This window comes from Myxocyprinus asiaticus, chromosome 7, assembly GCF_019703515.2.
Source record: "Myxocyprinus asiaticus isolate MX2 ecotype Aquarium Trade chromosome 7, UBuf_Myxa_2, whole genome shotgun sequence".
Taxonomy (NCBI): domain Eukaryota; kingdom Metazoa; phylum Chordata; class Actinopteri; order Cypriniformes; family Catostomidae; genus Myxocyprinus; species Myxocyprinus asiaticus.
This window is the reverse complement of record NC_059350.1, coordinates 8,515,979-8,529,703: the sequence shown is the minus strand read 5'-3', so window position 1 is coordinate 8,529,703 and position 13,725 is coordinate 8,515,979. Positions and strand designations below refer to the sequence as shown.

At 42.5% G+C, this 13,725-nt stretch overlaps 1 protein-coding gene across 1 annotated transcript in view; it reads right to left on the bottom strand.

Annotated features, from left to right (window-relative positions):
* Positions 1-13,725, bottom strand: part of neurl1aa (neuralized E3 ubiquitin protein ligase 1Aa) — a 76,852-nt gene that overhangs the window by 51,026 nt on the left and 12,101 nt on the right. Inside the window, exon 2 of the mRNA XM_051703274.1 lies at positions 116-357. Within this exon, the coding sequence (XP_051559234.1) occupies positions 116-357 (242 nt within the window). The remainder of the gene's footprint in view (positions 1-115; positions 358-13,725) is intronic.

The window sequence follows — 13,725 nt, the reverse complement described above, 5'->3', positions numbered from 1 at the left end:
TAAAAACACTGTTATTGTTTGAGTATTGCAAGAAAAGGTGTGTTCATCCTACAATTCTCAAACTTTTTGTCAGGCCCAGACTCTACCCACACTTTTTTCTTTTATTAGTTCTTACCTTTAAGCGGACCTGCTCATAAAGAGCTATGGGCCTGTTGCTGAACGTGATGGCATTGCAGAAGCTGGCTTGCCGTTTGACGCTCCTCTGTGCCAGATCCATGACTATCTGAGAGCCTTTAGCGTTGGGGTGGAACAGAAGGGGGCTCATAGGGACACCTCCACATGGATGTAAGGGCAGACAGCGCTTGGGTTTGTGGTGGCATCGGTGAGCAGTTGAGGGGAATGGACCACCGAGAGAGTCTGAGATAGAGAGAGAGACCTTTTTAAACCGTATGCCAATATATACAATGTATTTCAAGGTGAAGTGTGAATTTGAACATACGTGTTTCCCATTTTTTTTCTCACTTTATTAGCTGTAATACTGTAGGTAAAATAGTAATAATATCTAAAATAGTAATAGTGAAGTGCACTACTGCACTTTGCAAGCGACACAAAGTTAACACGACATTCACATAACTTTAAATTACAGAAAATGTCGGAAACTACTGTGGTATTTAATTATACAAACAAATAACATCAGAAACATAAAAAGACATAATGGTGTGAAAGTAAGTCTTCTCTCAACAGTAATCGTGCGTAAAGCCCTAGCTCAATACGACTAAAGCCCGGCCTTTTCTTTCAAATCAATGAACCGCATAAAATAGCATCAGCCTTTGCATGGTGAGATTTGTCTGACCCCATTTCACACGGGGTTTGGTGTACAGCATTTTTATTGGATAAAGTGATTTTTAGATTTCTAAATAAATCTTAACCACATTCTCCAAAAGGCCAAACTAAACTGTACCAATTTCTGTACTAAAGCATGGAACGCTAATCAGCATCTTAAAGTTCACATGTACAATGCGAATAATAAATGTATGTGGTGACATTTACATGGTGACATTACATTGTCTACTGCTACCATGCAATGTACAGTAAGTTTATCATAAACACAGGAACACAGGTACGAAAGACGTCGCTGTGGAACACAGCCTGGGAGGCTTATGGCTGTCCTTGTCGACTATCTGCATTTAATCATGTCCGACATTCACCCAACATTGGCAATGGGCTCCTTTAGCAGGATAACACACACCCTCACAGGTCTGTAATGGCTCAGTCACTGTTCAAATGTATTCACTGATGACACCAGTCAGCTCAGCTATTGAGGCTCCCTTGTAGTAAACTGATAGTGGGCAATGATCTGTTTCCTGAGCAGTGTAGATAAGTCCACACTGGTGTCAAGAGGAGAAATGCCTTATGAATAAAGACTGGCCACCTTTTCTATGTCTGGCAACCCCAGACCCATGTAAATACCCTATGTAAAACAACACATGATTGTCAAAGCAATATTATGCCACAAATATCTTTGTAGCCTTTTATATTTTGGCTTTTGGATATTTAATGTAGGGATGTGTCTCAATGATGCACTAGTCAATCCACCTTTTTCCTGAATGTGGAATTGCCCCCCTATTCATACCGGAAGTCTGTTTCACTCGCATCGACTTATGTTGTTAGCACATAATGTGATGTTTAGCATATTAAATTTGTGCATATTGGCAAAAATAGCATGTTGCTCCATAGTGCTGTTACTTTACAGTGTCACGATGACCGTCTTTTGACAGTGCCTCTCCTGTCGAAGCTTAAATTGTTGGTAGATGACATGAAGCCCGATGTTAGTTATGTTGATATCATTAACTACTTTGAGTTGTTAAGACAGCCAAGAACTGCACAAGTTGAGCCTGAACTCAATTTTCCTCCAACTAACACTTAAAATGATTGTTGTTCTCCGTTTGGGTTGCTCGTTTCGATAGTTTTTAAATAGCTTCTTATGGAGACCATAACAAGAAAACAGTCCAGCGGCATTATGGCGGCGCCGAGTGGTTGGTCATGAAAACTGTGGATTAGTGAGGTTGACTAGTTTATCTAGAATTTTTCTTATATACAGTAGATATTTTTGCAGGTGCTTAAATTAGAGTGCTGTTAAGGCCAAAGTATACTTCGGTTTTCTGCGTGAAGCAAATTTCATCATCAGCACAGTACACGTAGATAGTCCACATGTGCCTTGAGTTGACTGTGCTAAAGAGCATTACAAAGCAGTCGTACTGTAAAGCGCATGTCTCATCCAAATAGGCTACTGGTCAAAAGAGTGTACTTTGAAAAGCTAGAGGGCTCAACATATACCCTAGTCTTTAGACAGTTTGCACTGTAAAACTGTCTTGTAAAAGTTGCGTCTTTAAAATCATCTCCGTTAAAGCATCGGCGCTACAACCATACATACAGTATTTAAACAGTTTTGGACAATGCATTGCATTTGCATTGTTTTTTGAGCGTCTTGCCTAGGGCTGGGTGATAAAACAATATTAAAAAAAAGTCCTAGTCCTGCAAGGAGCGTAGTGTTTTTAAGACTATTTTTAAGTCAATTTAAAAATAGGCTAACTTTTAAAAATGCAGCCCCTACATTCTTTTCCATTGCACTACAGTCAGTTTTGTTGTTTATGAAGGCAAAGGTGCATCTTATGTAAACTGGTCCGATCAAGGTCAGGTGAACCCAAAACCAGCCTACTTATACAAGGCTTTCTTAGGACCGATTAGTCAGCTACTTGGTTGATTGCCTGAACGATTTTTTGACTAATTTAGAAAATATGTAGTTTTGCACATTCATTGTATATTTTTGTCTATAGGCGTGTATGTGTATGTGGGCAGGTCTGTTAGCAGACAGTCATTGTATGCAACACTCATAGTCTGAGCACACTAAAACTAATACATTAACAAACACAAGAGCTGCAGCTGTCAGACAGAAAATGGAGGTTAAGTAGCAACTCATGTTCCTTAGCAACGCTGCCTTGGAAAGAGCTTTCCCTTTTATGCTGATCTGAGTTCAGAATGTGTGCTTTCTCTTCAACTGTCTGGATAAAGATAAGCCTGAGGAAGATGATCCCAGAACAGTGTAAAATCATCTTAATCTGTAAAATGTTTTTTTGTCAATCCAGTAAATGCGGTTCAACCGCTACAGTACTAAACTGGGTTTGTAGGATCTAAAGAGCTTACATCCATGCAGGCCAAAGAAGATACAACTGCACCTTACAAAGGCGCAGAAAAGCTATAATGAAACATTTGGAAATAATCATTTACGCAATAGATAGCATCCACTAAAGCTTTCATAACAAATCCAATGTTGATGTGTTGATGACTGACGCAAATGGAGGCAGTTTAACAAACATATCATGAATTGGTATGTTCATATAATGTAAATAAGGGAAGAGGATAAGGGTATGCAGGTTTGGTACCCAGTGGAAGGCCTCAAACACAAGGCTTAACTCTTAGGACAAGCATCACTATTACTATTTCAACATGATCACACTGGAAATCGACATGCTGCATCTAGGGATGCTCCGATCGATCGGCCACCAATCCGTATTGGCCGATATTCCCGTCCTATGACTCGATCGGTGATCTGTAATTTGGCAGATCCCATAAACCTGATCGCGCATGTCGCAAAAGACGCGCTGCTCCTTTAAGACATCAGCAACACTGTCGTGGCATCACTGAGTGTGGGGAAGACAACACACTTGATTCAGCAGTTAAGAAAGATGCAATGGGAGAGGTATGGCGAGTATGAAAGCTTGTGTACTGTACTGTTACACGCTGTATTCCCCTCATTAATGTTCAAGCGGCAACAAGTGAAAAATGAACTATTAATACAATCATCCAGCTAAATGAAAAGGCTGGGAAGGAATTTATAAATATAATAATTTTTTATACAATATTAAGATGCCATAATATAATGTGTTATATACAATGCAAAAATAAAATAGAAATAAATTAAGAAATAATAATAATTATATGAAATAATGACAATGAATCAATAACAAAAAATGTCACATTAAGTTTAATTGCACCTATGGGGCCGTGCATTATAAGTCTAGGCCTTCAGTGTGATTCATGCAATTAAGAAAACACAGTTTCACAATGAATAAGACACCCTATGCCTTTGGGCATCATACATTATGTCGCAGCTAACCAATAATACCAATTGACATTTTAAAAACACGTCCATGCATGAAAGGCAGAACTTGAAACGACACTTAATGCTCAAGCAAGCCTAATTTTAACTGCAGCATGACTGTTTTGTGAAATGAACGTCTCCTGAACAGACATTCAAAAATCATAATTTTTCATATGAATCTACCAAGGAGGTCTACTGTATAATACCTGGAAAAATCTATCTAATAATATTTACGATTTAAATGTTGCTTGCAATAAATTTCGTTTCGTCAGGGTGCATGTTTATGCTGCGTTCCATTCAAGTTGGGTGTGGGATATTCCTACTTGATATCTCCGACCATAAAATTCAGTTTGACACTAAGCTTATTTTTTTTTTAATCTATCCTAATATAGAGAATATTTTATGTTAGCCTTTACTTGATTTAAAGTCTTTTTAATCTGTTTTTGTCAGCAAAAAACTAAGCAAAGTGATATTACTAGGAAGAGGAAAATTCAATTAAAAGTGACAGTGAGCAGAAAGCTTACATATAGCCAGTTATGACAGAGATCCTAATAAAAGGTGAAATGATTGGTATATGGATCGTTATCGGCCGACCAGGTGACAAGAAGATCGGTGATCGGTATCGGCTGTAAAAATCCGGATCGGATCATCCCTAGCTGTATCCTAAAATCGACAAGCACCATCCTCAATGAGACATTTTTGCATCAATTCAAATGTGTTCGCTTTTCCCTCTGGCGCCTCAGAAACATGAGTTTGCATTTTGTTGCACTCTAAAACCACATTTTAACTCCAATGACGGTTAGGTTTAGGGTTGGTGTTTGGGTTAGAGTTAATAAAATAAGCATTCCAGTTTGACTGTATTACATAATTTACTAAATAAATAAATAAATAAATACTTGCTTTTTGGTGCCATCCTGTGAACAGTGGCAGTGGTTTAAATTTCATCAAGCACGGACCGATTTCAGCCAAAGAACTTACAAACTCCTGTTGCTGAATTCCCAGTGTGATCAGTCAGACTATTTCTCACACCTAAGATTAGGAATTTAAACTTTTTCTGCACAGTTTGTGCTACATACATAAATAACACTTACATTTGTGTAGTTTGTTGAGAAGAGACGCGCTATCACTAAAAGATCCCTAAGACTAACATTGAAGGAGGGACCCGAGCAATATCTAGAGGCTTGAATATCATAGAGACATGGGGATGGGTTAGTGATCAACCACTTAGCAACCACTCAGAACACGCTAGCAACATGTTAGCAACTGCATAGCCACACCTTGGTTAACACCCACAACACCCTACCATCATGTTGTCGAGTATTTTTGCGGGCAAGTAACACTCACATTTTCTTCATTAAATCTGGTTATGAAATTAAGGTGGATTTGGGGTGGAGAAAGAACATCAGAAGAATTATCTGAGTGAGGTAATGCAATGAGCTGTTTACAGTGTAACTTTCCACTTCTGTGGCTCATTATTCAAAATAATTTTATTATAATTACATTAATAACTTGCTGTGTTCATCTTAAACTTCATTATGTAAGACGCATAAAAATCATACAGTATAATAGCACAGTACATGCAGAAACACACATACATTGCAGGTAATGGAAGCCAGTGACATAAACAATCTAACAACACCCTGGGCTACCGAACACAGATGCATCATAATGCTGATATTTCTGTGACAACCCACACTCCTTTTTAAAGTCAACCATTTGACAGAAGAATTTTCTTATATAAGACCTACCCATTCAGCCTGGGGGGTCTAAATCAACACACTTGAACATATGAATAAACATTACATGAATTTATGCATGGAACTCATTCTCTGCTTCTCACTCTCTCTGACGCTCTGTATCTCTCAAAGTGGATACTGCTTGCCACCTACATTGTACCAGGCTTTTTGTTATTATATTACAATATATTATATTATACTATCTTATATTACATTATGTTCCTACTAGGAGTGGGTATCTGCAGGGATCTGGGAATATAATACAGCAATATCTGGGTCATGACAACCCGGTCTCATAACAAGTCGTAATAATAGTACAAGATGGCGACATAGCAAGAAATCGTACCAGTATACTCATACAAAAATGTACAACTTTTACTCCCATAGAGTAAAATTAATGAACCAACGATTGTTTTTTTTAATGATTTTTCCAAAGTTTAACCTCTAACTATGGATGGATATTTTGTTCAAATTGTCTGTTCGAGTCCTCGGGGGGATATGTACATGTAGCCTACATATTTATGTAAATATATTTCAGACAGATGTCTCTGACTGCTGCATTGCATCTCGTTGTTGTTCTAGTGGCTTGCATATTCATTATTATAGGCTGTTACAACGTAGTCTGTTTCAAAAAGTATAACAGATACATAATCAAATGCCCTTAAATTTTGTTATTATGTGAAGACTCGCTGGTCAACTCTCTGCTCTTTCTGAGGTTACTGGAATTATCTTAATAAGCGAGCGCCTCTGTTTTCATTGTGGCTGGCTGTAGTGTGTATTTTTTAAACCGTGGTTGGCTTGACCGAAGACACCATAACCATTACGTTTTAATAAGGCATGTTACATTGAAAATAGATAGATACTATGATATGTTCCATTCAGCTGCACTCCGTCTAGCAGTTTGAAAGGAAGAACTCGCCTGGTGTGTGTATGCTTCTCCAGAGTTTTGAGCGCTGTCTCTGCCCTGGACAGAAAGACACGGTGTGCTGTGTTGGAGCTTGTTTCTGTATTCAAGGACTCGAGTACTCATGCCCACCTTACCCCTAAAATAGAACATGAATTTAATAGGAATATACACAGATGAAGCGAATAATGTTGATCATTTCCTAACAAGGCTACATGTCAAGGTCTGAGTAGATTAGATGGTAAGCGAACAATCAGTTCTCATAGTCAACATGTTGAATGCCGGAGAAATGGGCAGGAGTAAAGACCTGAGCAACTTTGACAAGGGCCTAATTGTTAAGGCGAGATAACTGGGTCAGAGCATCTCTGAAACGGCAAGGCTTGTGGGATACTCCCATTCAGCAGTGGTGAGTACCTACCAACAGTGGTCCGAGGAGGGACAAACCACAAACCGGTGACAAGGTGTTGGGCGCCCAAGGCTCATCAATGCACAAGCGCAAAAAAAGCTATCCCATCTGGTCCGAACCAACAGAAGGTCTATTGTGGCACAAGTCACAGAAAGTTTTAATTATGGTTACAGGAGGAATGTGTCACAACACACAGTGCATCACACCCTGCTGCGTATGGGGCTGTGTATAACCACAGACCGGTCAGAGTGCCCATGATGACCCCTGTCCACCGGTGAAAGCGCCTACAATGGGCACGTGAGCATCGGAACTGGACCTTGGAGCAACAGAAGAAGATCGCCTGGTCCGATGAGTCCCGTATTCTTTTAAATCACGTGGACGTGCATGCCATGTATGTGTGTGCTGTTTACCTGGGGAAGTGATGGCACCTGGATGCACTGTGGGAAGACGAAAAGCGGGTGGAGGGAGCGTGATGCTCTGGGCAATGTTCTGCTGGGAAACCTTGTGTCCATCCATTCATGTGGATGCCAATTTAACACGTGCCACCTACCCAAACATCGTTGCAGACCAGGTATATCCCTACATGGCAATGGTATTGCCTGATGGCAGTGGCCTCTTTCAGCAGGATAATGCGCCATGCCACACTACACACATTGTCTGGGAATGGTTTGAGGAACATGATGAAGAGCTCAAGGTGTTGCCCTGGCCTCCAAATTCCCCAGATCTCAATCTGATTGAGCATCTGTGGGATGTGCTTGACCAACATGTCCGATCCAAGGCAGCTCCACCTCACAACTTACAGAACTTGAAGGATCTGCTGCTAATGTCTTGGTGCCATATACCACAGGACATCTTCAAGGAGTCTTGTAGAGTCCATGCCTCGGCGGGGTGGTGCTGTTTTGGCGGCATATGGAGGACCAACAGCATATTAGGCAGGTGGTCATAATGATTTGGCTCATAATTGTATCTAGTCCCATAGTGAGAGTCCCCAAGCCACTGGGGGTTGCATCAGGAAGGGCATCCGGAGTAAAATATCAAGTCAAATATGCGAATCACGGACTGTCCGCTGTGACAACCCCTAACAAGAGTAGCCGAAAGAAGAAGAAGAAGATTTGATCTAGTACCATGGAAGAAAGAAAATTTTGGGTTTGGAATAAGACAACAGAAGCATTTTACAGGTTATTGGCATACTGTACATCAGTCATTTGCGTTGCATAAATAAATATGGAATGTTTAATTTCTTAAAATACAGTGTTGGCTGATTTGTATGTCTCTATGGGAATAAAAGTAGTACCTTTTCTTTCGAGCCAAGTTGTGCAATATCTAACGATTTTCAACTTGTATGAATTATTACAAGTTAGCACGAGACTATGTTGGTTGCAATACTATAATATAGCAATTCATTGTTTACTAGCCTATTGTGATATAAAACTGATATACACTCACTTACAGTATTCATGTGATTATCTAATCAACCAATCATGTGGCAGAAGTGCATTGCATAAAATTATGCTGATATGGGTCAGGCGCTTCGGTTACCGTTCACATAAACCATCAGAATGGAGAAAAAATTTGATCTCAGTGATTTAGACCGTGGCATGATTGTTGGTGCCAGACAGGCTGGTTTGAGTATTTCTGTAACTGCTGATTTCCTGGGATTTTCATGCACAAAAAACTCTAGAATTTACTCAGAATGGTGCCAAAAAAAAAAAAAAAAAAACATCCATATGGAAGCACCTTGTTGATGAGAGAGGTCAATGGAGAATGGCCAGACTGGTTTGAGCTGACAGAAAGGCTACAGTAACTCAGATAACCACTCTGTACAATCTATGCTATTCTTGTAGTGAGCAGAATAGCATCTCAGAATGCACAACACGTTGAACCTTGAGGAGGATGGGATACAACAGCAGAAGACCACTTCAGGCTCTTAATAAGGTCCATAGTGTTCCTAATTGAGTGCTAAGTTAGTGTATTGCTAACTGTTACTCACTTCTTTCTCAATCTTCTTCATTGGAAGAATGGTGCTATGTGTAAGAAGTGCTGAGCTTCCCCAGTGGTTCCCAACCTGGGGTGTGGGGAAGCAAATATCTTTGATGTGGTCAAAGATATAAAAAAGAGCTACACCATTAACACAACATGTCAGCATCCTCATCTAACTCTCAACATAAACATCAAAAAACTGTCCAAAGACCTTAACACCATGGCAGCTGTTGCAAAACTTAATTTAATGTTGCTCTACCATCACCTTTGCACAACTGCATGAGGATGAAGTGCACCAAGTAAGTTTCTTTACTCGGATCTTAAAAATGCATGGAATTTCTGCAACCTCATAACCACACACTGCAAAACTGCAAAATCTCTTAAAAATGCATACCTTTTTGACATGTTAACTTCCTGGTTACTTTCGTAACCTCCGTTCCCTGACACGTTGTGTCGATGTAGTGACACTAGGGGTCCCTATAAAAAACGCCACAACTAGCTGAACTGTGTTACGTGGACTGGCGGTGCGAGACGGACAGACCGCTGTGTGTCTTGTAGCCAGTGCACCAGGCCGTCATATAACCTCCCCCAACACTCTTATGAGCGTCGAACGGTCCTTCGGGAACAAGTCGACTGCCCAACAAATAGGGACAGGCTAGCCCAGCCGCGGCCTCTTTTCCTCTTTTTTCTCCCCAAAAAGAGTAGAATTTGTTAACCAACTGGGGGCCGAAAATGTCAACGTCGGGGGGGTGTCAATCCCAAGGGGAAGACACCATGGAGACCACACCCCGCCCACAGAAAAAAAGGGGGAGTGGAAATACTTCACATGGTCTTACCGAGTCTTGTCGAAATTATGTCATGTGGAGAAGTCCCATGGTAGGTCCTACCCGAGGGGGGAGGAATTTCTACAAATATGGTGACCGGGGGCAGAGGGGCCTCTGCCCAAGGAAGATGCAGTTTACCGACAGGGAAATAATTTAGCGAAAGATATCACATGGGGTCACCTACGGGGAACCACCACATGTGGAGCACCTACCTCAGTACAGGGCCTAGTTAGCACATGTACTGGGCCGGCAGCGAGTTTCTCCACAAACTCGTCTGCCACAGGGCTAAAGAAAACCAATCTTGATGTCGGACGCTCGCTAAAATGTGCTTTTGCATCAGCATCTTGAACGGGAGTCTGTGCAAGTTCAGTACTCGCAGGTCCAAGATTGGCCGCAACCCAACGCCTTTCTTCGGTACAATGAAGTAGGGACTGTAAAACCCTTTCTTCATCTCGGCCGGAGGGACAGACTCTATCGCACCCTTCCGTAGAAGGGTAGCGATCTCCGCACGCAAGGTAGTGGCGTTCTCGCCCTTCACCGAGGTGAAGCGGACACCGCTGAACCTGGGCAGGCGCCTGGCGAACTGAATTGTGTAGCCGAGTCGGACGGTCCGGGTCAGCCATCGCATTGGGTTGGATAGCACGAGCCACGTGTCCAAACTCCGGGCGAGGGGTACCAAGGGGATAATCACGTCGGGCGGAGCCTGAGGTGCCACGTCGAGGGGGCTTGAACCCCGTGGCCATGCTGAGTCCAGAGACATCGAAGCACTTACCTGGCTCCTGATGCCCACCAAAAGATTGGTAGAGGATGGGGGAGGAGGAACATCATCTCCGCAGTCCGTCGGAACCAACCTGGTTTGGGCATGTTTGTGACACATTTGGGTGTGCCGGGGCAGGATGTGTTGAATGGCCTCCATCTGCTGCTTCACCACCAAGAACTGCTGGGCAAAGTCCTCGACAGTGTCGCCGAACAGGCCAACCTGGGAAATGCGGCATCAAGGAACCGTGCCTTGTCAGCCTCTCTCATGTCAACCAGGTTGAGCCAGAGGTGGCATTCCTGGACCACCAGGGTAGACATCGCCTGCCCGAGAGACCGCGCCATGACCTTCGTCGCCGGGAGAGCGAGGTTGGTCACCGAGCGCAGTTCCTGCATCAATCCTGGGTCAGAACTACCCTCGTGCAGCTCTTTTAGCGCTTTGGCTTGGTGTACCTGCAGGAGAGCCATGGCGTGCAGGGCGGAGGTGGCACCGTAGGCCTTAGCTGTCAGAGACGATGTAAACCTACAGGCCCTGGATGGGAGCTTCGGGCACCCATGCCAGGTGGTGGCACTCTGTGGGCACAATTGCACCGCAAGCGCCTTATCCACCTGGGGGATCACCGAATACCCCTTGGCCGCCCCACCATTGAGGGTAGTGAGAGCAGGGGAGCTGAAAGATCGGGACCGGTTAGTAAAAGGTGCCCCCCACGATCTTGTCAGCTCCTCATGCACTTCCGGGAAGAAAGGAACCGGGGCGGGGCACGGCCGTGAGCAGAGAGTGGAGGGTTCCACTCTAGCCTGATGCTCGCGGCTGCCCAGGAAAGCATTTCCATCATCTCCGCGTCGGCCTGAGACTGGGCGACCACACCCGAAGGGGGAAGCCCAGCCGAAGCCTCTGCGTCAGATTGGAAGAGCTGCGCTCGATAGCTCATCGTCTTCCCGGGCTCCGAATAAGAGGTCGAACTCACCCTGAGATGAGCCGTTGGTCTCATCCGAGAGCCCGACCAGGGCAAGCGAGCGTGTTGAGGAATGGGAGGTCCGTGGGGGGTTACCCGGCAGAGGTGGTCCCATTGGAGTCCCCAAATCGCCCCCAGTGCTAACCGCAGGTTGAAGGACCGAGGCGGGGAGCTGATGGGGTGGCTTGCTTTCTTACGAAGGCAAGCCGCGACCGCAATGTTGCCATGGTCATGTTCTCGCAATGAGGACAAGACCCATCCACGAACGAAGTCTCCACGTGGGCAGCGCCCAGACATGTAAGACAGCGATCATGGCCGTCAGAAGCGGAGAGACAACGACAGCAACCAGGAATAACACACAAGTGGAAAGACATCTTTAAAAAGATGTTCCGTGTGTGCTGCTCTTTTAGAAGTGAAAATATACTCTTTTTTTAGAATATAATCTTTTTTTTGTTGTTCTGCCGAAGCGCCCAGGGGCATTCTCTGCACTCCAGGGATGCAGGGGGGGAGAAGCCGCTGAAAAGCACCGTAAATCCAGCAGATGAGGTGAATGAACTCGCGGAAGAATTCAGCTCAATGAATAGAACCGATCGGCTCCGAAGAGAAAATCTGAATGAGTGGTTGCATACCAGCTCCTTTTATATCCGTATGTCTGGGGGAGTGGCATGCAAATTCCACTCGCCAATTCCCATTTTTTCAAAAAGCATTGTTTGGGGCTCCCAAGTGTGACCCCTAGTGTCACTACATTGACACAACATTGAGTGAGTGACAGATAGGGAACGCTTTATAACCAGACCATCAAGCAGCCATTTTTTATCAGTCATTACACTTCTTTTCTACCTATACATAATTTTGTATAGCTTGTAAGAAGAGGGTGTCTTTGAAAGAAGTTTTTCTAAATTAGTGAAGAGGTTTATTACTGAATAAATAAAATGTTCCCAAAATTGTCAGTATGTGTTGCTTGATTTAACTCAGCTGGCTTGTGGTGCTAAGTCAGGTTTAAAATAGCAGAATAAGCTTTTCCAGGTAGCTTCTGTCTTTAACCCATCCTCATTAGCATAAAGACCTGTTCAGATGTCTTGCTAGAGGTCACGTAATGTCATGTTATGTGTAAACACTCCACATCACACACTCTCATGCACTTGATGCTAAAATAACTGCTTGTCTAGCAGCCCTCGAGAACTGTTTTCACAAGAGAGCATCCCAAGGCTGAGTTTTGCAATTTTGTTTGCCCATATATACAGAAATTTTGATCCAGTGGCTTGCAAAATAGCACTTCAGAGTATTGTATACATCACAAGGAGACTTATAGAGCCATAGAACATAGAGCCAAATAAACAATTACTAAGCAAACAGACTGTAGAATACTGTTCTATAACAACAGCTACAATGAGACAGTAAAATTGCTTTATATTTGCATCTGTGGTGTCCGAAGGCTCAAGATGTAAGTACAGAAGAAAGGCCAGGTTATATGCAAATTTGATATCACTATTAAGGTTTCCTAAAGGAAAAGCTATTTTAATATTTCTAATATTCATATTTCTAATATTTCATATATATCTAATATGTCAAATGTAGGAGTCTATTCTCTAGAAATTATCTTTTAATTTCCCTGCAGTTTTTTGTAGCCATGTTAATAATACTGCAATATTTACAAGTTGCTTGATACTCTGATACTCAATATAACTTAATTAGTAATGTTGCTTTGGGTATAAGATGACACAATCTAAATGATCAACTTGACAAACTTGCATAAAAGATTATCCAAAAACAAAACAAAACATGGGTTTATGGCAAATACTTTAACAAAAACCTACTAATAATTTAGTTGTAGAAGAGTCAAGAGAATTGTATTATTTTAAAACTAGCATTGAGTCTAGCTATAATGGTCATCTTAAGAAGTGATGTACTTGGCAACCATACAGTACATACTGAAGTGAAAGACTCATCATAATGTGACCACAACATGTCACCATGGCAACAGGCATGGTTTTACATCAATGCGATTGGTAATTTGGTTATTCTGATCAATGTCATGCTTCTATCATTGTCTGAAAAAGG